The sequence below is a fragment of the Nannospalax galili genome, unplaced genomic scaffold, assembly GCF_000622305.1.
Source record: "Nannospalax galili isolate Female #2095 unplaced genomic scaffold, S.galili_v1.0 scaffold617, whole genome shotgun sequence".
Lineage (NCBI taxonomy): Eukaryota > Metazoa > Chordata > Mammalia > Rodentia > Spalacidae > Nannospalax > Nannospalax galili.
The window spans coordinates 564488-589839 of NW_008341872.1; the positions used below are offsets into that span (position 1 = coordinate 564488).

General features: G+C 40.5%; 1 protein-coding gene across 1 annotated transcript in view; it reads left to right on the forward strand.

The window, feature by feature from the left end:
- The first annotated feature begins 18244 nt into the window (after positions 1 to 18244).
- Kcnab1 (potassium voltage-gated channel subfamily A member regulatory beta subunit 1) overlaps positions 18245 to 25352 on the forward strand; it is a 294743-nt gene continuing 287635 nt past the window's right edge. The window contains exon 1 of the mRNA XM_008837446.3: positions 18245 to 19339. Within this exon, the coding sequence (XP_008835668.1) occupies positions 19119 to 19339 (221 nt within the window). The 5' untranslated portion in view covers positions 18245 to 19118. The remainder of the gene's footprint in view (positions 19340 to 25352) is intronic.

The following is a 25352-nucleotide window of genomic DNA, read 5'->3' on the forward strand; positions in this document are numbered from 1 at the left end:
CGATCAGGCTGGCCTTGAACTCACTGAGATCCTCCTGCCTCTGCCTCCAGAGTGCTAGGATTAAAGGTATGCGCTACCACAGCCAACTATAACACCATTTTCTTAATGTTTCTGGATCGCTGATGGTTAGTATATAGAAATAAAATTTACTTTGTATATTATTTTATATTCTGTGACTTTGTTAAATTCCTTTATTAATTTTACTAATTTTTTTGCTTTGGTTTTGGCCAAGATCTTAATACATAACACAAGCTGGCCAGGAAGTCATTGTATACCCAAAGCTGGCCTGGAACTCATGAGCCTCTTGTCTGTGCTTTCTCAGGGCTGTGATTACAGGCAAGACCATGTGGAGATAGCACTAACCGTTTTTATATTTATTTATTTATTTATTTATTTATTTATTTATTTATTTAAGACAAGTCTTGCTATGTAGCCCAAGCTGATCTTAAACTCATGGTTATCCTCCTGCCTTAACGTCATGAGTGGTGGGATTACAGGCCGCATCCACCTGCCTGGATTTTCTAGGAATTTTTTAACATGTATCTTAGGAATTTCTATATAAAGATGATACCAGTTTTTAATAAAGGCTGTTTTACTTCCTTTACAGTTTAAGTCTTTCATTTCTTTTTATTTTTCTTAGAGAAGTTCCTCTACAATATTGATTGGGGTGGAAAAAGTGCCCCTGTTCTCCATATTAGAGGAAAAGCACTCAGTCTGTTCTGCCATTCAGAATTATGTTAACTACATAATTTTATACATGCTGAGTTAGTTGGTTTTATTATTCTGACCAAATAGCTAACAGGAAACAATTTTTTAAAGTGTTATTCTTATAGTTTGAGGAGCTCATTCCATCATGGAAGGGAAAACATGACAGCAGGCAGGAAGGATTGACATCAGGAACAAAGGGCCATCTGCAGTCAGGAATCAGAGAGTGAACAGGAAGTAGGATCACACTATTAAACCTCAAGGCCCAACCTCAGTAACCCACTTATTCCAGCAAGGCTCCATTCTCCTAAAGATTTCACAGCCTTCACAAACAGTGCCTCTAAGCTGAAGACCAAGTATTAAAACACATAAGCCTATGGAGGACATGCCACATTCAAACCACATTTTCTCCCTGGTCCCTTAATGCAAATGAATTCATTTAAACTTTAAAATGAATAAACTTTAATAGTCTCCACAGTGTTTAACGGTCCCAGCACTACTCAAAAGCTTAAAGTCTTTTGAGATTCAAAGAAATTGTTCAACTTTGCGTCCTTGTAAATTTAAAACAAGCTATATACTTCTAATATATAATGACAAAGAACAAGCATTCCCATTCCAAAATGGAAGAATTTGGGCACAGCAGGCGAAGGCTGGAGGAAAGTGAGTCCCAAACTCAATAGCAGAATGCAGATGGTTTCTGCAGAATAATATGGAATCATCTAGGGTACACAGACTTGGTTAGCCCCACTACTCCAGCTCTGTTGCTTAAAGCCAACACAGCCTGACTTTTGGGATGGCTCCACTTCATGCCTACAGCTTCTTCAGGTGTCCTGTAATTTTGGCATCTCCAGCATTTGTTGGTCTCCATGCAGACATTGACTGCATCTCTGTGGCTTCATGTAGTAGCCTCTCAGGGACTTCTTGCAGGGACTCTATTACTCTATCCATTGCCTGCTCTAATCTGCTCTCTAGACCCCTAGAGCAAGATTCCATGATTCCTTCAATATTGCATCTTTCATGCCTGCAAAACCAATACTAAGTTGATCTCTTACACTGTAAATCTGAATAAGAGCAGTGAGCAGTAGCTGTTTCACAGCTATACTATCTATATGGTATATCTATATATTATATCTATATAGATATCTATAGATATATATAGATATCTGTGTAGATATCTATATCTATAGATATCTCAAATGCTATACTATCTTGAAATTTCCTCCACCAAAGAAATTAGTCCATTGCCTTTGGATTAAGCCTTACTCAAGTTCTCAGGATATGTGAAACATTCTTTACTATAATATAACATGAATAGCTTCCAGCTTAATTCCTTGTAGAGTCCTTGCTCTCTCTGAAATACCATTACTCAGGCCTCCACTGCCGTATTTCTCTCAATATCTAATCTTCCAAACCCCACTAGAATGGACCATTAAGCTCTGCTTAGAACATTCTAGAGCTTTAATTGCCCACAGTTCAAACACCTCTACATTCCTCCCACAAACCATTTTCAATGGTCTAAGAACCACATGGTTGGTTTTATCACAACAATAGCCCAACTTCTTAGTACCAATTTTCTGAATTAGTTACTTTTCTCTTTACTATGATTAAATATCTGGCAAGAAACAATTTAAGAGAGGCAGGATTAATTCTGTGTTGCAGCTTGAGGTAATCATTCCATCTTGCTAGGGAAGACCTGGCAGCAGAGGTAGGAGGCTGGCTAGTCACATTGCATCTGCTGTTGGGAAGCAAGGTGTGACCAGGAAATGATTGTTGTTTAATTTGTACTTCTATTTTTAGTTTCTAGATATGGAAGCTAAGATTGTTGACTTAAGTTCTATTTTCTCTTCTCACATAGGGATTTTAGAACTATTAATTTCCCTCAAAGAGCTGTTTTAGCTGATTCCCATAAATTTTATTGATTTCCATAAATTTTACCAGGCTATGTTTTCATTCCATTAAAATATTTTTTAATTTTTTTTAAATTTATTTTTATATGTATGAGTGTTATGCTTGCTTGTATGTAAGTGAACCTATGTCATGCAGTACCTGAAGAGGCCAAAAGAGGGAGTCGAATCCCTTAGAACTGGAGTTATGAGTGGTTGTTTGCCACCATGTGGGTGCTGGGATTCGAGCCTGGGTCTTCTGAAAGAACAGCCAATGCTCTTAACAATTGGACACTCAGCTCTCTAGCCACTCAAAATAGTTTTCGGTTTTCTTTTTTTTGAACCAACTGATCATTTAGAATAATACCAATATGGTTTGAGTATAAAATATACTCCACTTGTACTAAACACTTAGTTCCAAACTGGTGTAAGTTCTAGAAACTTTCTACAGACTGACTGTAGTCAGCCATATGTAAGGCCCCCAAAAGATACGGCTATATGCCAGTGATTCAGATCTGTGAATTAGATTTATTTGGGGGGGAAAAAAGTGTCTTTGAAGATAAAATAAAACATCCTAAAATAAGGATGTTGATGTAAGATTACTCAAGTGAGCCCTAAGCCCAGTGACAAGGGCCCATAACATGATGAGACAGTCCTAGAGATAGGGGTGATACAGAAACAGGAAATGCTGAACTGCCACCAGAAGCTGGAAATAGGTCCTACTGACACCTTGATTTCAGATTCGTTGACCTCCAGAACTACTAAGAGGACAGAAGTCTGTTGTTTAAGCCAAAAATTACCCACCAGAAAGCTAAGCTAGGAGTAATTTGTTTTGGTAAACCTAGGAATAATATCTCAAACTTTCTACAGAACTGACTAACCACCTCCTTGTAGAGTTGAGTCATCAGACTAAGTCGAAGCTTCAGGTCTCCTGTCAGATCTTCCACATTTGCTCTTAGCTCAGATTCCTCCAACTTTCCCAGTGCCTTGTTCCTACTCTGCCAATATCCTTAACATCGGCACAGAAATTTCATGTTGTATCTTTCCCATTTTCTCTTACTTCATGACTACAGAACTGTGGAAAAGAAGAAGGAGGAAGTGTAAAAGTTGGAACAGGACATGGGGGGAAATCATATTACAGATGTCTCAGAAATGGTAACATTGCAGTTCAACTTCTGCATAAAATATTCCCACCTGGCTTTGGCACTGTCCCAGAGGTTGGTTGAAATTTATTTATTCACTCCATGGGCAATCATAATGTACTCCTCTGCACAGCTGTACTAGATCAAGACATGTCCTGCTGTCCTAAGGAACTCAGCTCATGTTAATTCAATTAACTATGGACTTAGGCAGGTTCTTCTAACTCCAGGAGGGCCACTAGGCTGTTAATATTTAATGAATCCTTAGTCCCCAAAATTCCATTGATGCTACGTGTTTAGCTGCTGCTGTCTTCAATGGATCAGACCACTCCTTGTCTCAGTCACCAGTGGAAATCCCTATCAGATCTATGAAGAGTCAAATAAACAGTTATTTGACTTGTGTAATTCTTTTTTATGTTAGTTAATATAGCTCAGTGGTTACATTCTGATAATCTATACTTGGAGACTTGTTTGTTGAAAAGTAAACTGAGTCTGCCTAGTGTTGTTTATTCTAAAATGCTATGAAGCAGTCAAGTCAGTCACTGCTCTTTCCTCCAGGGTATGTATGCTTACCGAGTTTCCATTATTTCCAGCATCATTTCTTTTCCTGGATATCACTTTTTTTGGTTCTGCAATACAAAAGTAATATGTGCTCACAGCAAGAAATCATATATGAGCAAAATAAAGGAAATAAAAATTACCCACAGTCCTGCCACCTCACAGATAACTATTGATGGCATTTAGATATATAATATGTTGTTTTGGTTTCCATCAAAACAAGCTCATAGAGTACGTATCATTTTTACCTGCGTATCAGCTTACCTTGCATTGTGAGCATTTCTGCATCCTCTCTCCATTAGAACTGGCAGAAGCATCATTCTCCCCTCAGCAGGCTGTACCTTACAGATGACTGACTCCTGCCATCGCTCACCACCTTCCTGCTGTACCTTATACATGCTCTCCATCCTGAACTTCCTAAAATACAGTTTACTGATACTCCAGATCCCATAGGAAACCCTGATGAACTTTTCTCATTCACATTGTCTGCTCGAAGCATCCTAATCTACCCCTTATTCCAGGCTGTCCTCTACTGGCCCCAGTTGGTATGTGGATGGGTTTTTGCATCACATTACATAAATCCTCTTTCCAATGAAACACAGTATCATGTGTATTGTGCATTCACCAGAGGGCCACCCAGTCTCTCCATGGAAGCTGTTTCCCCTCTGGCACCCCCTTCCTTGCCAGTTCTCTGTATTTGCCTAGCTCTTTTCTGCTCTTACTACCTAGAGCGTCTCTCTAAATACCCCCCAACCTACAGCAGTCTCCCCCTCTGCATCTAAAGCCCACTTCAACTGCACCTGTTCTGCCACATACCAGGCAGCCATACTGTAGATACCTAGCTAGGCAGTGGGCCACACAAGGAAGGACTTAGCCCTCCACCTCCTTGTTTCATCAGTACATAGAACATGTCAAAAAATATTCATATTGATGGTGGTGGTGACAAATAGTTGCCTTAAGAAAATATAATACATGAAAAATGAAAATACAAATGAACAAATAAAACTGATAGATGAAGTAACTGCTAGATTCCTTGAAAGATGATCAACTGCATACTGTATAAAACAGCAACAACATCAGTAGCAATCACAGAACTTTACAGTAATGAGTAACATTCTATAGTAATGAATAGAATAACATTTTACAGTAATGAATAACATTCCTTCTTTCTTTCATAAATCTCTGCTTGATCTTGGCTCTATGGCCAGGATTCATACATGCTTAAGAGAAATTTACTTATGCATTCTAAAATTTTCCACTGTAAACTTCATGAGGAGAAATAGCTAAAACTTATTACATTTGACTTATAAAAATAATACATATGCATTGTAAAAGCTCAGGCAATATGATACTCAACACAACATAGGTGAGGTGTTTTTCTCTTTTTCTTAAAGTAGGATTTTTTGTAGAATGATGTGTGACTTCTGATTTTAATTTAGTATCTAAATGATGTATTGTAAAATATCATTTGGTATGAGTTAGGAAATCTGGATAGTAGTTCAGCCTCTGCAGCTAAGTTGTTTTATATTAGGTAAGTTATTGTTTCCTTTTCTTTAGCTTAATTGAGATATAATTGACAAATTGTTATGCACTTAAGGTACACAACTTGATGATTTGAGACAAACACATGCCAAAAAAACAATCACTATAGCCAAATTAATTAGCACAATCATCATCTCATGTGGTCATCCTTTTTTCCTTGTTTCTCTCTTCCTTTTTAAATCTCTCATTTCCTTTCTTCCTATTTGTTTTTAAAAATATTTTATTTATTATTTTTATTTTATGTGTATGAGTTTATTGCCTGCATATATGTAAGTGCACCCGTGTTGTGCAATGCCTGTGGAGGTCAGAAGAGGGCTTTGGATCCTCTGGAACTGTAGTTATGGACAATTGTTAGACACCATGTGGATATTGGGAATCAAACCCTCAAACTTGTATCCTCTGCAAGAGCAGCCAGTGCTCTTAACCACTGAGCCATCTCTCCAACCCTCTTTCTTCCTGTTTGTAATGAAGTCACATAAACTCTACTCTTAGCAGACTATACGTATACAATTATTAACTCTAGTCACCATGTACTACCTTAGAGCTCCAGAACTGGTTCATGTTGTGTATCTGAAACTTTGTGCCCCTAGACTACCACATTTCCTCAAGCTTCTGACAACCACCATTCTACTCTCAGCTTCTAGGGGCTTGGCTGACAGCTAGTATTATATGCCACATGTAAGTGAGATTCTGCATATTTGTCTTTTTGTGTCTTATTTATTTTATTGTGTCAGAGTCAGTGTCTGTGTCTGTGTGAGTATATGCCAATTGTATGAGCATATGCAGGTACCCATGGAGGCCAGAAGAGGGTGTTGGAGTCCCTGGAGGTGAAGTTACAAGTGGTTATGAGCCACCCAACATGAGTGCTGGGAAACAAATTCAGGTGCTCTACAAGAGCAGCAAGCGTTCTTAACCATTAAGCCATCTCTCCAGCCCCAATCTTGTTTATTTAATTGAGTATAAAGTCCTCTGGTTTTATCCATTTATTTGCAAATGGCAGAATTTACTTCATTTTTGAGGCTGGAGGATATTCCATGGTGTATATTCCATGTCTTATTTATTTGCTAATCCACTCATGGACATTTAGGTTGCTTCCACATCTTGGCTATTGTGAATAATGTGGCAATGAATACAGATATGCAGGTATCTCTTCAAATACTGATTTGATTCTCTTTGGCTATTAACTCACCAATAGAATTGTTGAATCATGTGATGTTCAGTTTTTAATTTTTCAGGGACACGCCATAACATGTTTCATAATGGCTATCCCAGTTAACATGGTACATGTGTTCCCACATCCTCACCAATACTAATTATCCTCTGTCTCTTTTATAATAGCAATCCTAGCAAGTATGAGGTGAGAGAGCTAGTAATTTTACCCTCAGGGTGACTCTCATTGTAAATGTGATGATAGACAGGATGGCGCACTCGCCAAAGGGAAAGAACTAAACCAAAAATGTTCTCTTGGATCTGCTTGTTTTACAACAGTCCTGATTCAAAAATGAATGGGATAAAAAGAACAAGACAGTAGACCTTTTAAAAAACTTATCACTATTACGAGGTAAAGCAATACGTATAATGATAACTTTTCTTGCTCTAAGAATACGAACAAACTTGAACCTGAAACAGATTTTGTCTCAGTAATAGTTTTGAGGTTGATTTATTTTCAGCCTCATCTTGGAAGGATGGCTTTCTGTGAGAAGTTCTTCTGATTTTGATTCATTGCAGGTTTTTTAAACAGAAATTTTAAATATGTGAACACAAATCATGTAGTTCACACATATCATTTTGTTTGTGTGTTTAGGTGTAGCTGGGAATCAAATCCAGAGCCCAAGGAAGCACACACTGGTAAATACTCTACCACTGAGCTGCATCCTCAGCCCCACTTTGTATAGCTCTGCAAAAGTGATTATGAACGTTGCCTTAACCACCTATAGAACACTTCATTTTCAGGTCAATTACTTGGTATGATTAACAAAACCTGTCGTTTTCTCTTTCCTCTGTAATGAGATAATGGATATAGAAGCTTTGATCAGAATGCCTAGATTAAAGATACTCAACATTCTTTCCTTTCCTCTTTCATTCCATTAGCAATATTTTAGATGTAAATCGCCATGAAAGAAGGGTGCCTATCATAAAAATCATGCTTTACCAGTTATCCGAAGCATTTTATTTTCTTCATTGAAATTGTTAAAAGACTTTACTTGTTTAGCCAAGTAGTCATGGTGTTGTGGTCACCAATGTGCATCAGAACTCTCAAAGTGTCAACAGCTTGGGGAGAAAAAAAAAACAGAGACAAAAGTTGGGCATGCTTTTTAAATAATGCTGCTTCCCAAACACAATGTATGACTGTAGAATGATGTGGACATTGAAAACCCTGAGGATAATATTAGAAGTTTGAAATCATGGCCATATGTTTATTCTTTGTCCTGTTGACCTGTCTAATGGAGACAGTGGGGTCTTGAAGTCCCAGGTATTACTAAGTTGGGATTAATCTGTGTCTTAAAGTCCTATAGTGTTGTTTTTATGAATTCGGGTGTACCAGAGTTTGGTGCATATATGTTGATGATTGTAATATCTTCTTGGTTAATTGTGCCTTTGATCAGAATGAAATAACCCTCTTTGTCTCTTCTGATTAGGTTTACTTTGAAGCCTGTTTTGTTAGATATTAGAATTGTAACACCTGCTTGTCTCTTATGTCATTTGCTTGAAATATTCTTTTCCATCCTTTCACCTTACAGGAGTGCCTGTCCTTGAAGGTGAGATGGGTTTCTTGCAGACAACAAAAAGATGGGTTTTGTTTCTTAATCCATTCAATTAGCCTGTGTCTTTTGACTGGAGAGTTCAGTCCATTGATATTCAAAGTTATTAATAAAAGATGAGTATTGAATCCTGTCATTTTTATTTCTAATTACATTCGTGATGTAGCTGTGCTTTTCTACAGTTATACCTTCATTGAATTTCTTTCTCTGTTGCCCCTGGGGTATAGTTGCTCCTTTCTCTGTTCTTTGTATTGCTTCAAGTATTCTTTGAAGGGCAGGTTTTCTGGATATATATTCTTTCAGCCTATTCACATCATGGAAGATTTTTTTTCCCCTTCAACTATAATAGACATTTTTGCCTGTAAAGTATTCTGGTTGGCATCTATGGAAATAACTTGGTCCAGGCTCTTCTGGCTTTCATAGTTTGCAATGATAAGTCATCTGTAATTCTGATGGGTTTTCCTTTGTATGTGACTTGTTGTTTTTCTTTTGCTGCTTTCAGTATTCCCTCTTTGTTCTGTACATTTATTGTTTTTACTATGATATGCTGTGGGGAGTTTCTTTTCTGGTCCTGTCTATTTGGTGCTCTATGTGCTTCTTTTATTTGTCTTTCCTAAATTTTGGCATGTTCTCCTCTACAATATTGTTTAAGATCTGGTCAGTATCGTTAACCTGAAATTCTTCTCCTTCCTCTATGCCTATGGTATGTAGATTTGGTCTTTTCATGATGTCCCACATCTCCTGTATATTCCATTCCTGTGTTTCTTTTAAATTTTTTTCATAATCTTTGCTTGAGCAGTCCAGTTCTTGAACTTTATCCTCCAATGTTGATACTCTGTTTTCCATTTCATTCATTCTAGCAGTGAAACTTTCTCCAGTTGTTTCAAATTGGCCTATTGGGTTTTTCACTTCCTTCTTCATTTCGGCCTGAGTTTTCTTCGATGTTTCTCTTTTGTGAATTCAGTCAGAAGTTTATCCCTACCTTCTTTTAGTTATTTGATTTGTGTTTTTGTGTGTTCTTTAAATTTTTTTAATTCCTTGATCATGTTTATGATTGTTCTTTTAAATTCAGTGTCCTGGATTATCTCTAGGGTGTTCTCTTTATATAACTCTTCTACAGGACTGGTAGAGTTTGGTGGGAACATGCTGTTTTGGTTTTCCCTGTTATTATTTTTCCATTGTGGTTTTAGCATGTGGATTTCTTTTGTTGTTTCTGATTCTGGCATGAAACTCAAGCCTTCTTTTGCTGAGTTGAAATTTGCTTCTGTTTGTAGTATTGGTTTGCCTTGGTTGTGTTCTTATTGGTTATGTAAAGCTGCCTGGTCTAGGTTTCAGGCTCTTTCAGATTTTGTTTTGAAGGGAACTGATGGCTTCAGATTAACTACTCAGGAGCTCCCACAGAGGCTCAAGTCAGGCTCCAGTCAAGTACACTCAGGCTTCCTTCTAATGTTTGGACCCCTACTAGCGGGTGCTCACAGCACAATTTGGGAAGTTTGCTAAGGGAGGCCCGATTTTAGCCTTCTCAGGCAGTCAGCTGAGTTCTCAGTCCCCACACCAGGCAGAGGCCAGATTAGGCACTCTCAGGCCATCTGCTAAAGTCTCTGCCCTACAGTAGGCTAGGTCTACCCGTGGGGCCATGGGAGGGGCCTCACGTAATCCCAGCTGGGGGTTGAGTATGGTGCAATTTGGGGAAGCTTTGGGGAAGCTCATCACCACACAGAGGCCAGATCCAGGTGCTCTCAGGTGGTCTGCTGAGCTCTCAGACACTACACCTGTGGAGGTCAGATATGGCACAATCAGGCTGTCTGCTGAGTTCTCAGCCCCCTACCCCAGGCAGAGGCCAGATAATGCATTCTCAGCCAGTCTGCTACCTGTCTTGCCATTTTGTGTGATTGTTGAGAAGTTACAGGATCTATATTTAAGTGTGGACTTTCCAGCACAGCTGTAAATGGGCGGGGGGAGGGTGCCCACTCTTATGGAAATAAACCCTCACCTATGCTCTGTTAGCAAGCCCAATAAACTCATAAAAATTAAAAAACAACAACAACAAAAAAAGAGCTAATGGAAACATTCATTAGTCTACGGAAGTTGACCCATGTTAGCAAATCCTTTGGTCTTTGATTTCTTATTCATATTTTCCCACCTTAAACTTCATTGTGTGTGCGTGGCTAGGATGACTCTTCCTAAGGAGTCTGGCTTTAGTCTTTGATTGCTTATCCCTACTTTCCCTTAAACTTCATTGTATATATATTTTTATGTAACCTGTTTCAAGTTATTTCTGGAAAAATGTGTCAAAAATTTCCTCTCTTTGGAATAATAAAAAAAGAAATATCTTTAAAAAGTTTGAAATCTAATTGAGAACATATCTTTCCTTTATATTTCTCTTTTAAATATGTAAAAGGTTGATATTTAAGGGGATGGCATCTAAGACTAAACATACATTTGATTAACTGAAAGTTAATCATATGTACTATTATGGCATAATTAATTAACCATACATTTTTAGTATTGTGGTATATGAAATAACAATGTCATTTAGTTGGTTTTATCTTGGATTGGATGAAATATAGCAATTATAATTATCTTTGAAAATAAGTTCTTTGTGAGTTAAACTCTTTAGGAAACTTCTTTAACCACAGACACAGAAAATACTTCTGATTGTCTTGTCCTAACATAAAACAACAGTAGGAATCATGTTAACAACGGATAATTTAGGAAGAAAAATAACAATCACAAAAATAAGTAGAGCAACATTCCCTGTTTTCTTTCATCTCTCTTGTCCACAAAATGTGTGGAATTACCCACCATGAAGAGACCTGAACAAAACCAGCTGAATTGTAAATTTCGCATTTTTCTCCACCTACATCTCTGTGACATTGCAGCATCTTGTTCTGAGTGTAAAAATTATGGATAAATATTGGAGGTGTGTGTCTCCTCTGAGATAATGGCATATTCTGGATTGAGGAAATAATTATCAATGACTACAAAGTTCAAGTGTTAATTAAAAGGCTTGCCAGCTGGGGAGGTAACACAGTGGTAGAGCACAGGGGTTGAGCCTAGCATGCTCAACCCCTGAGTTTGCGTCCCAGCGCAGAAAAGCTTGTCTATCTTTTATTAACTGTGCTTTGGTTTTAGAATATATCTGATCTGCAAGAGCATGGATTCTGACTCTTCCTTCTGAGCGTCCTGGTGGGACTTTTACTAAGTCTGCTCTACTAAAGCAAAAGTGTAAACATCAGAAGTTTCTTCTAGTCAAAGCCTTGAGTAAGTCCAATTTAGCTTTTCAGTTTATTTACAATTCCAAAAGCTGTGTCTCTGCAAATGGGGACCATGCTCATTTCATGGCTGATTCAGGTGGTGAGAATATCATAAATTGCTCTCCACATTTTAATAGTTTCTGATCAGTAACAAAACCTCACCCTAATTCTTTTGATCACAAATGATAGGCATGTGGAGTAGTTTGCCATCTGTATACTCCCATGTTTAAAATTCTTCTGATATTAGTAGATTCTTTTCTGCATTAGATAATTCAAATTTTGCCTGGCTGCATGATTGAATGTTTTCTGGCTCCTGCTGGCTGTGCTTTCCAGTGGAATATAAACCATAAGTTCTAAGTAGTGCCAGTGAAAAATATTTGGTCCTAACTTTACTGGGAGGAAATTGAATAAACCAAAATTTTTCTGGGTAATTGGGAAAATTTTTTACAGCAATAGGAATAATCAATCATGAAGGCTTTTTAATAAAATGATGGTATTTAGGCTCTCTAAATTGAATTTCTTTTTGCCACTAATAAGAATAAGATTTCTTTTAAATTGCACTCATAAAATGGTGCTTTGTGAAGTCCTGCTGGTGAGCAATGATGCAGTGAAGAGCAATATGGATGAGAACCACATGTCCAGGAAAGGCTTCCGATGTTAAATCCTCCTTCTGCCTTCGTCATCTTGGATGTTGTAACTTCTCTACATCTTGTGCTTCCTCACTCTTAGAATAGAATTCACAATGTGGCTCCTTCCTCTGGAGACCACACCCCTGCATCCTCTGTCTCCAAACCAGGAGGGCAAGCATCCTGCTCCGTGGCACAGCAAAGGGAAGGGGCAAAGGAAGGCTGAGCTTCGCACTCAACTCCAACTGACATCTTGCCTTGCCAAGTTCCTGGAGTCACTAGCAACACTAAACTGATCATGAGGATAAAGGACATTGAGATGCGAATTCTGTACTATTATCTATTCTTAAACAGTCCTGTCACCATGATCCAATATAACATTAATACAAAAGAACTTCACATATCAGGTAATAAATAGGGGTCACCTGTGATCCAAGACAAACTGAAGAGTTAGTGATAACCTAAACTGTGCTATGGAGCAATCCCTAAAAATATGTCTCATGGAATCTACAGAACATGAGGAGACCTTACAAATAAATATGCCCCCCAAACTTCAGTTAGAAGGCTTCCAGGTCAGTTCCTGCTCTATTGTTTCAGGTCCTGTATCCTAAGTATGTCCTGTCTTCAGCAGTAGGGTCTTATCTACTAGTTTTGGGAGATAACCAAGAGGTTTGGCAATAGCCTATGTTATACTAGGAGTCTCTTGGACCACCCTCAACACCCACTCAAAAGGAGGTCTATTCTGTCAGGCCCTGTGTCCCTTGCCAAGCAGCCTCCAGATATACATATGCACTAATGTTCAGACACTGTATGTGCATTTCTCATGGGGTTTTGAGGGCATCTCTTTTCCCTCTAGGTTTCCTAGCCCCTCAAGTTTCATTCACCTCTATTCTTTTTTCCCATCCAGCCTCCCTCCCTAGTCACAGTGCCCCCATTATCCCCCCATCCCCCCAATACCACCAGCCTCCCACCATCCTCCCTCTCCTCACTTCCCTCCTCCCCATACACCATGGCCCCTTGCATGTCCCTCCCTCTTCTTCTCCTTGCTGAATACTCCTACTTTGCCTACTCCCCCTGCCCCCCCCCCAGTAACATCTGTTCCCTACTATCCCCCTTTTTAGGTTCTTTCTTTTCCTTTACCTCCATGTCCAAGGGAGGAAAACAATCAATGGTCCAACCCAGCCCTAAAGCCTAATAACCATAACAACCAACATGGAAAACTACCTCTATTGGTGCAGGAGTGGCACTGTTATCTGGGGGTGGGTGGGAGCAATCAACAGCTATCTAATTGGGCTTAAAGCCCTCTCAATGGGAGGTAAATCATGGTGGCACTGTAAACTCAGCCAAATACACACGACAGGAAAGGGCATAGATCCTAGAGAAAACCCCATCTCTTTCATATTTCTAGACAAATGAAATTTCTTATAATATGCTAAATATTGATCTTTATATTTACAGACCAGCCTACCATACAACACTCATCACAGAAGCTTCTTTTTGCAATAGATGGGGATACTGCAGAATTGCACATCTCTTCAGACACAGAGAACATACATCTGAGAGATGCCCAGTACTAGGTTCATCTACAGTTGAACCCCTACAACTAAGGATTATGGAACACAGCAGAACAAGGGGTAGAGAGAAAACTAATGCATCCATCAACTCTCACCAGTAAATCTTCCTTATACAACAGAGTGCGATGTGCACAGAAGGCCACAACTGGCCAATTTTTAAAGAATCAGAGACTGTAGAGTGTGGGATAGGGTTCCTATATGGAACCTCATCCACCAATGGCTAAAGGACCATTGTGGAAGAGGGGGCAGAAAGATTGTAAGAGCCTGGTTGGTTCATGAACACAGGGAAGCAGAGGCTTCCAGGCCACTGGAAGCTTGCACATGTGAACTTATGGCAATAGTGGCATCGAGCACAGGGCCCATGTCAACTCAATTAGACAAGAGCCCAAAGGGGAGGAGAGAAATAGGTGGCAGGCCAGCACTAGACTGAGAACAATTGGAGACTGATTGCTGCTGGGTGAGGGAGAGTATGACTTATATACTATCTAGACTCCAGTGGACAAATTTACACTGAAAGACATTTGGATACAAATGCCTAAATGAATAGAACTTGACATGTATGGTAGAATACATGAGGTCCAGCGTGGCATGGATGGGAGAGGGGGTCTAAATTTGATTAAGAACTGTTGTATGAAATTACAAAATCTCAATAAAAAATATTTTTAAACAGGTGAAATATCAGCACTGTGCTTGGTCCCTGCCTTTGTTGGTGTGGTGCTTCTCCACTGCTTGGTGACATCTCTGAAAGTGCTGATTCCTAGATCCAGGGAGTATGAAGAAAGTCCTTAATAGGAAAATTGGCAGAATAGGGAGATCACTAAACACAAAAGAAATGACTTCTTGAAAGCATCATTTCTCCTACCAACACACACCACATAACATGGAAAGAATGGAGAATAGGGGAGAGGGGATAAGAGGGAAATTGGGGGTGAATAGTATCAATTATGTCATATATTTATGTAAATACCCCAGTAAAACTCATTTTGTTAAAGCAGTGGATGCTAGTAAAAATGCAAAAATAGTCACCATATGACTGTGTGTGTGACTGTATATAGGCATATATGACTCTGGAGAGGAATAAATGAATTTCACTGGAGACTTTCTTCAGGGCACAATTGGGCAACCTTCTTAGAGAACAGGGTTATTTGCTTTTCCGGACTCAGTCTTGTTGTGTGGCCTGGAACTCACCATCCTCCTATAGCACATTTATAAAGGAAGCTTAGGGTATATGCAATAGTGTGATAATGAAATTCATCATGCTATGGTGGTGACTTTTTAGAAGCTTATACTTTATAAACTCCAATAGTTTCTTATGAATAATGATATAAAAATGAAAAGAAAATTATAATCTCTGTCTGCGTGAATTGGGCCTGCCACAACAGAAATTTGTTTTCTCATAGTTCTGGAGGTTGGAAGTCTGAGGTTGAAGTGATATCAACCTTGGCTCTTCTGAGGACTTTCTCCTCAGTTTGTGGATGACCCGTCTTCTCTCTGTCTTCACATATCTGGATCCTCTTATAAGGACATGCACATGTTGGATTAGAGCTCACCCTTCCGGCCTCATATATTTCTGTTGTGTCTTTAAAGACTCCATCTACAATTAGAGCAAATTCTGATGGACTGTGTGTGTGGAGGCCTGGGCTTCAATACATTAAATCTGGGCTAACACAATACAGTTCATAACTATATCTATACCTGTATGTACACTTGCATACGTGTGTGTGTGCAAATTTGTGTGCTTATTTAAGCCTAAAATTCTCAAGTGAGTACTCTTCCAAACACAGCATTCCTCCATGGCCTGTGCTTCAGCTCGTGCCTCCAGGTTCCTGCTCTGAGTTCCTACCTTGGGCTCCCTGAAGAATTGTGACCCAGGAGATGTAAGCCAAATAAACCTTTCCTCCCCAAGTTGGTATTGGTCAGAGTATTTTGTCACAGTAATGGAGAAACAAACTAGAAAAAGGTATCAGCTTAACGGCTCACTGTGGGCAACAAGAAAGAGACTTGTACTGTTAGCATCCTCTGGTCTCAGTCTTTGATTCTCTTTGAGGCATGTCCCAAAGGCTTGGCCACTGGACTACACACAAGTGGTACAGAAGAGAATGTGGGACAATCATTCAACTCCTTTTAAGTGCATAGGCTGTGCTTAAATGAGGATGCATAGAATTTCCTTTGGCTTTTGTTTTTAAGGAATCAAATTTATCCAAGAAATGGCATCTCCCCATCCACCCACCTTCTTCTCTCCCTCTCCCTGTCTTTGTTTTCTTATCGGCCCTCAAATATTTATAGAGTAGGGAGCTGCTATGTGCTAGGTATTCTGTGTGGTCCTGTGATAGATAAAAGACTCAGAGAGCAGTGCTCTGCCTTTGTGTGTATTCTGACAGCCAATTCCCTGCTCTGATATAAATTGTGCTTTCTGGTATTGCTTTGCTAGTTCTTGGGAAAACTGAATGCCACAGTGGTTAACATGTCAAGGCTTTCTTTCCTTCCTATAGAATTGGCATCACTCCCAGCTGAGCCCTTAGCCACCCCCAGACTTCCTCCCCTGCAGCCAGCGCCCAAGCTGAAGCCCAGGCTCCTCACCTCAGGCTTCAGGGCTTCCCCTCACTCTCTTGCCTCCCAGGCTGCTCTGGCTTTCTTTTCCTTTTCTAAGAGCTGTTCTTCTAATTCCTCCCACCTCTTCCTTTTCTCATTTTGACTGCTTTCCCAATTCACATTGATCATCTCCAATGAACCGGCTTGGCATGCAAAAATAAAGATTCCCATGATCTGCTTCCTCCCTGCCCACTGTGTTTATTCCGAAGAATACAGATATTCTCACAGTATTCCTGCTTGGGATCCAAAGTACAAAGGAGAGGTCTCTGTTTCCCCTTTCTGCCATCCTACCTTCATTCATCCTACAGTTCCTTCCCATTCATTAAACATTAATCAACGTGTTTAATTTTTTAAAGGAAAGAATGAGAAGGATGTGAGGATAATTCCATAATGTGTTTTAAATCTTATCTTCAGATTTAAAAATGTGAAAATGCACATCTGAAATACATTTTAGCTCAAGTGTATAATCTACCTGAAAATTCCATCCCTACAACTTTGTTTGATTAGAAAAGGAGTGGTCAGACTACCTGTTTTATTTTTATCTTCTTAATAAACCCAGAGTGTATGTCCTCCACAAACCTGACAAGCCCAGGACAATGGCCTCTCTCTGCTCTGGTTAATCAAATCACACCCATCATTCCCTTCACAGGGAAGCCTCATGCTTTATAGGAGAGCTGTCTGAGTCTCGGTGTGCTTTCTGAGACTCCAGCCTGACTGTAACTCTGTGTCCCAGTAAGAGTCAGGCACTAATAGAGACTCTACAGAAATGTGGAGGAATGGACTTAAATGAAGCACGTTCTCCAGGCTCCTGCAATCTCCCCTTGCTTTTCTAGTATACTCAGTGTGCTTATCACTCCTGTGAACATGTGAAATGTGCTTTCCAATATGATACACCCCTGAGGACTTAATGCTTTGTGCTTCCCGTCCAGATTGCCTGTTCCTCATAAAGGAGACAGGGTTTTGTAGGTTTTTTCCTCCATATTGATCTCTATTGCCAAGTACAGAGATGGTATTCACAAATATTGTTTGCTCTTTTTCTTGCTGACAGGGAGTTCTTTCAGGAATCACATTTAGAAAGATGATTTTTAAGAAGCCATCATTTTGTTTATGTAAACCCACAGGGTTTATTTCTCACATATTTCAAATGGAGAGGTAAATTATTAGCCAGCTTGTGTTTACTTTGGTCCAAGCACATTTATGGGGCAGTTGTTCTAGGACACATAGCCAGACAATATTCCTGTCTTGTGGGGGTCCTGGCTCCGGCCCATAGGACTGCTTTCAGCCATCCATGTGATGCATGTGATTCCTGCCACCTTCTTGGACTTTCTGGGTGGTGATGCTCACCTGCTGTTCCCCCAGTAAAGCCCCTTCCTGGATGTTAAGGACTCAGTCCTCCCTGCAGCACCCCAGAAGCCACTACTCTGCTATTCAAAATAGAGTTGCACTAAGTTAGCAGACTTGAATCCAGTCTACATTGACTTTTCAGGAAACTCTAAGCTTATCTGCTTAAGAAATAACGTGCAGAGGGGAAATGAACCTTGACAAGACTAATAACAGGGATTCCAAGCTGTGTTCTACAAGCCAGTCAAGAGTATTCACGTGCTAATCAGTGGCACGTTGCACTGAGAAGCACCCCCACTCAGCCTTCCCCCAGTTCCAACTGTTGTGCTGCAGCAAGATTCGGTGGCATCTAGACAGAGCCCTGCATGGAGCAGCCCTCTCGGTTCTGTTCCAGCAAGTGGTGAAAGTGAGCCCTGTCTTCCCACTGCACACAAAGGCAAGGAGCGCCTTAAAGGGACCTGCCAGCTTCTGCACGCAACTGCAAACCCCAGTCAGTGCCGGCTCAGCAGCCCCAGCTTTCGCCTAAGGATGAGTGGGGAGGGGTCTCGAGACACCTCGGCATCCTGAGAAGCCGGGAGAGAGGGAGCTGACAGGTGGAGTGGGTGCAGACCATCCGTCCTGGGGGACCCGCCTGCAGCTAGCTGCGTCTTGGGATGCTCCGCGCCAGTTGAGCCTCCTGCCTGTGGTCCAGAGGGTGCTGGAGGCGCATCTTGCGGTATGCCTGCGCTGGTTTGAGCCAGCGCCCAGAAGCCAGCCCGCCGCATTCAGGCACCGCGGACTGGCTCCCGGCAGGGCTGTGTGCAGCCACCATGAACGCTCAGCTCTAGGCTTCTGCACCAGCCTCCTGACCACATGGATCTGGCTGTTTAATCAGCGGAGATCACAGCAGGGCTGATCTGCGCTCCAGCTGCTTCTGACAACTTCGGGCTTGGCTGTTTACTTCTGTGGGTCTCCGGGACTCCGCAGCCTCTATGCCACTTTGCCCACTCTGAAGTCAGCCGCCAGGACCCCTCTGAAGCATCCCCAGAAAGGGGAAGCAAGGAGGGGTTAAAAGACAGCAGAACCCCCAGCTGCCTGACCTCTGCTGACCGCCTGTGCCGTGGGGTTCTGAGAGGGGCCGTGCGCTGCCCGGGGAAGCAATGCAAGTCTCCATAGCCTGCACAGAGCACAATTTGAAGAGTCGGAATGGCGAGGACCGACTTCTGAGCAAGCAGAGCTCCACCGCCCCCAATGTGGTGAACGCAGCCCGGGCCAAATTCCGCACGGTCGCTATCATCGCTCGCAGCCTGGGGACCTTCATCCCCCAGCATCACATTTCCCTCAAGGAGTCCACCGCCAAGCAGACGGGCATGAAATACAGGTATGGTGCGAGATTCCCCCGCTCGGGTTTCCGTGCTCTTCACAGGTGCACCGGAGGCTGTTCGGTTTGGCAGTGACTTACTCATCGGTGGCTTGCTTAATTTAGAGTTCTCAGGTGTTTACTTCTAAAATAGCCCTTCAGGAGGGGGTGAAAAGCCTCAAGCTGGTGTGTATCCGTGTGTGCGATTTTAAAATGTGGCCCATTTTGTATATTCTAAGTGTTATGAACGCCCTGGGACCTGTACAAATTTCAGCCTGCAGAAAAATCCCCAACTGCTGGAAACTGTCTCTTCCATCAGGACAGTTTGCCAGGAGCAGATGTGTTTGTCCTGTCTCACGCACAGACTGTAATTTTTGCGATTGTCCTATCAGAAGCAGCTTCCTGTCTGTTACTACACTCATCCTTGGAAAGCCTAAGATAGTAAGACTTCAAAGCTTGTAAGGATGCTTGTGTTTAAAAACAAAACAAAACAAATAAACCACACACCTGTAACAGTAAATTAGATTGAGCACTGCTAAATTTTAAATACAAATTACTGCTTGGAATAAAGTGTTGTAGATATTGTGAAACATGGAGTCAGTTTTCAATGTTATTTGTCCCTCATAAATGGCTTATTCTTGTGTCCTGTATTATCATATAGGAAGTCATCATTTCCATAGACAACATCTTCCTGTAGTTAAAAAAAATCCACTATTCAGTTATGTACCTGCCACCTCATGCCATTGCCTTTCTAGACTCTTCTGTGTTGCTGCTCTGCTTCCAGTTTCTCAGTGGATGAAAATGCAGAGGAGTTCCTGCCACTTCCTCCAAAGTCTGGTTTCTCTCATTTGCAGACATGACTTTGTTAATTATTTACATGTATCTCTTTCTCATCTTGGTTAGAAACCAGGTTTTAGGATAGGATTAACTGAGTACAGTTAAAGGCATGGGTATTTAAGACTGTGTTTCCCATGTTGGGTTCCTGAGGTAAATATTTAAACTTCTCTCTAAAAGTTGCTCTTGAGGAAAGTTTCTCTGCAGAGTTACAGAAATGCATCACGTTGCAACAGCAAGCCTCGTTCTTCTGATGGTTTTGAGTCACTGAGAAAGAACATCCTTGAGTGCGGGTAGGAGGAAGGCATCATAGCTAAAGCTCTGTGCTTCAACTGCAGGGAGGGTACCGGCCACCCTTACAAACACCTGGCTGTAACCCACTCCAGTGAAGTGTCAACAGTGGAGCACCTCTGCTTTCCCATGCTCCTCTGATGGACAGGGGACCCCCACAGTAACTTCCCTGAGTAAGACTGCAGTCCCTCATGCTCTGGCATTTTCTGCAGCTGCTGCTGTGACACACACCCAGCCTCTGCTGTGTAGACAGCAGGTGCTGCACTGCCTGAAGCTCAGTTGCTGTGTTGGAGGTGAGCTGCTGTCTCCAGAACAGGGCCCAGGAATGGAGCACTTCAGGATGAGGTGGCTCACAGAAGCTGGTTTGAATTGTGGCCTACGGCATTTTACAGCATATTAAATGGTCTTTCTGCAGAGCAGAACTAAAAAGTAACATCCTACTGCTTGTAGCAGCAGTTTACTAGTTGTTTCATGGGTGATTGTCTTGGGGGCTTTGGAAGTCAGGAGCTATCCATTAAGGTTTTCCTGTCAGCACAGCTCGGCTCAGATTGGATTGCCTTGTTTCCCATAATGTCTCAATGTGGCAACACTCACTTGAATGTCTTTCATCACTTCGAACTAAGCACAGCTCTTCACTGACAATGTCGGTCATCTGGGGTCTTTGGCATACTTGAGTCACGCACTGTTTTTGGTGACTGAATAAAATGCCTCTGTTGCAGTCAATCGCTTCTCATTGTGAACCACTTCAGGTATGCCAGTCAGGTGATTTGTGTGGGTGTAAATGTGACTTTCCCCTCTCTTTCAAATTCTTCTCAGAGTGACCTTTATGAAAAAGGTTATGAGATGATGCCATATGCATGCCAAGCTTTCATAGGGTTGGGAAGAGTATGGAGATGCTCAGGTAGTTCCTAAAATAGTGGCCATGTTTGATTTCCTGAATTGTCTTCTGTTACTCCTTGTACCTAGAATATAATATGAATATATGGACCTGTTGTTAAGAGTAAATAATCTCATGGATTAAGGAAGGTGATTGACTTGGGTGAACAATCTGGAGACTGACTGGAAGAACCAGAATAGTAAATTAGTGGCTAATTGTGGTCATAATAATATTCTGGTTCTTGAAGCTGGTGCCATAGTAGAGCTTTTAAGAATGCCATCAACTCCTTAGGACAAAAAATCTGAGAAGCATTTTCACAGCTTCTTCCATATTTTGAAGTGTCTACCAATCAAAAATTGTCAAAAAGGAATTTTGAGACATGAAAGGCATTGATTTAGTCAACAAATATTTATTGTGCACCTACCAACTCTACACAGGACACTCCAGCACTGGGTACTTACCATGCAGAAGTCAAGCAAGACTTGGGGAGTAGGTTCAAGCTGGAGAAAGAGTCCATAAATAATGAAACAGATGAATAGATATTAGAATTCTCTATTGTGATACCTACTTGTAAGGTCTACCTGCTGGGGTGATATTCAGGCCTGGGTCAATGTAGTTAGTTAATTTTGAGCTTATCAACTCTGCTTTGCTTCTGCAACTAGTGATTCTATTTAGGGACCTGAGTAACTTCCCACATCATCTGCTCATGGTGCAATCTCAAGTACTCCTTTCAGGTTCAAACCTATATTAAGGTTCAGGTGCTAACTGGCAGTTGAGGATCTACTTATAACTTTAATAAATAACTAGAATTCCCTCTGCTTATATAATATCGTTTGGTTTTTAAGTCTCAATTCTTAAGCTTATTATTATACATCATTAGTTCAGAACTCATGAAATTGGGAACTTAGAAGCAGTTAATATATACTTGTGTAAATCGTCTCAATTTTACAAAGATGATGTTCGATGCCACTACTTTATTCTCAACTGTATAAGAATCTTCTATGAAATTGGCTATTATTCTGAGGCTTACTATAGGAAAAAAGTTCACTAGAACATGCTGTCATTCAAATGTTACTGTTAGCTCAAAAAACGAGATTCTTCCCAATATTTATTCTAGGAACAATCTGTATGTAAGACTAGTCTATGTCTTGGCATTTTTACAGTCCTGTTTCATTAATGCATGGAAGTTATTTTGTTTTATCTTTGCCTGTGTTTTTCATTGGTGTTCATCATTCTTTTAGTTTGGTGTCAATTCTACAAGCATACATGATAGATCTCCAGGTGGCAGGTATAGACATGAACCTTTCATCCTGCATACTGCTAATCGCTCAGAACAGTAGTTAACTCAGATTCGTTTGTTGGTTTTTGGCTATTTGTTTGATTGGATTTCTGTCTTGTTTAAAGAGAGCTTTTTAGAATGGTCCAGCTGCTAATGTTTGACATGGTTTCAGAGCTTTTTATCATTACATAGAATAATTGTACTGATGAGATTCCCTCCTCTTGTTCTGAAATTATTATTTTAGTTCTAGAATAATTTAAATATTGATAAGCCCAATTTCATTTAGGAAATTTTTATTTGGAACACACACATTCATGACTATACAACCTTGTACTGTGTTGGTACATAAAACTTGCTTTGTAGTTTGCTTGTTTATTTATATGTGTGTAGAGTTAGGTATATGCTTTGCAAAATTCAAGAGTTTTCTTTACCAAAAGAACATTATCTGAGAAATAATCTTAAAATTCCACGAAAACTTTACATTTTCTTGTTTTTAAGCTACTTATAATTTACCATTAAATATTTTTAAAATAAGTATCAATTCACAGGAATTTTTTAATGTACAGGTATTTTCCATGTTCCTTTGAGTTTTTCCATTGGCAACATAATGCTACCACAGTATCAAAATTAGAAACCCAATATTGGGGGGCTGGAGAGATGGCTCAGGGGTTAAGAACACTATTCTTGCAGAAGACCCAAGTTCAAATCCCAGCACCCACATGGCAGCTAACAACCGTCTGTAACTCCAGTTCCAGTTGATCCGACAGCCTCTTCTGTCCTCCATGGGCATTGCACGACATGGGTGCACTTACCTACATGCAGATGTAACACTCATACACATAAAATAAAAATAATAAATAAAATATTTAAAAAGAAACCCAATATTGGTAAGATCTGAAGAATTTATTCAGATCTCATCAGCTATACCTGTTGATTTGGATGTGTTTATATACATCTATGCTGTTTTACCACATGTATAGATTTGCATAACCAGCACGAAGATGAAGAATCAGAAGTTTTGCACAATCATAAGCCTCCTAGTGCTATTCCTTTAAAGCCAGGCTATCCCTTCCTCTCCAGTTACTAATGCTTGGTAACTACCAATCCATGATTCATTTGTATATTTCATTCTTTCAAGAATATTATATAAATGGAAGCATACAAGATGTTGTCTTTTATAAATTACTCCCCACAGAAAGTTTGTTCAGAGAAGTGGGAAGGGAAAATCTTGTAGCCATAAAAGGGGTCAGTCTATGGCATCATGGAGGTAGAGTAAGACACTAAGATATTAAGGTGAACATCAGCAGAGGCCCCACAAAGGAGTTTCGAGGTGGGTCTGCTAACAGTTCAATTAAGCAAGAATTACTCTGGCAGTTGTCTTCCCAAAATCTAAGAGTTCATGTTTGAAATAGGAGAATGTATGTTGAATTTCATAGCACTCTCCATTTTCCTATAGGAAAATGTAAACTACATGGAAAAGATGCAGACCAGATCCCAGATGTCTTTGTGATGCCCTTCCTTTTACAGCCGCTTTTTTAAAGCACGCATCGCGTCTACCACTCCGTACCACCCACGAAAGGTGGGCAGATTTTGAATCAAAGCAATTCAAGGAAAAGATCAATCTTATCAACCTGTTATATAAAGTGTGTGTGTGTGTGTGTGTGTGTGTGTGTGTGTGTGTGTGTGTTGTGTCCACATTAGGGAAAAGTAGGAGGAAAAGGGTAGGCTGACGAGGAGGAGGAGAAGAGTCAGCTCTGTGGTTATGTTTCAGATAGAAGTATTTAATTTTAGTCCAGAGGAGAATAGCCTTGGTTATTTTAAATGCTGTTTTGAATTAAAGAAAATTTGGTAAAGAATACCATTATGACTTGCATGGACACCATGGGTTGTAGGCTTTCCTCTCTCCCTCAAAGCAAAATGGTGAGAATGGGGAGGTGGAAGAGCCTTCCTAAAAAGTAGTCACTGAGTCAGTCTCATAGAACTTATTCCACCTCTGCAAGACACCAGCCAGAAGTCTGGCATCCATGGGCTGGTGAGAAAAAGGTAGGAGGGGAGGGATCCTCCTGGAAGTTGTCAGGCAAACGTTGTTCCAGTTCCATAGCTCTGTAAGTGTGGAGGGTGTAGGGGTAGGGCTGTGTATCTGTGTGCTGCTGCTGAGGCCTGAGCACATAGTCATGCATGGGAATTGATCCAAAAAATTCCAGATACATCCCATTTCCTAGCTGCAGTCTTTGGTTGCTATACATGGAGTCTTTAGTCCCAGATTCACTCAATGACCCTCTTTGGAAGTATCATGTTAGAGAAATTCTATTTTTCATTTCTGAAAACTTTTCAATTTGTAGTAATTTGAGAAATGTTTAAAGAGGAGAAGAGGATCCCATCACATTCAAAAGAAAATCCAGATTCTCAAGCTTCATTTTAATTTTTCAAACTCACTTCATGAAACTATTAGTCTTTCCTCGGTATACGGGGCTAAGAAATCTGATCAAAGTATAGGTTTTTTTTGAGTAGTTCTCAAAACTATTGTTAGGCAAGGACACTCCCTTATGAGAGGGAGTTCACAAGTATCTTTTAAGAATTTCAATGCTGGGGCTGGGGAGATGGCTCAGTGGTTAAGAGCACTGACTGCTCTTACAGAGGACCTGGGTTCAATTCCCAGCACCCACATGGTGGCTAAAAACCGACTGTAACTCCAGTTCCAGAGAAATCAGATGTCCTCTTCTGACCTCCATGGACACTGCATGACCCGGGCG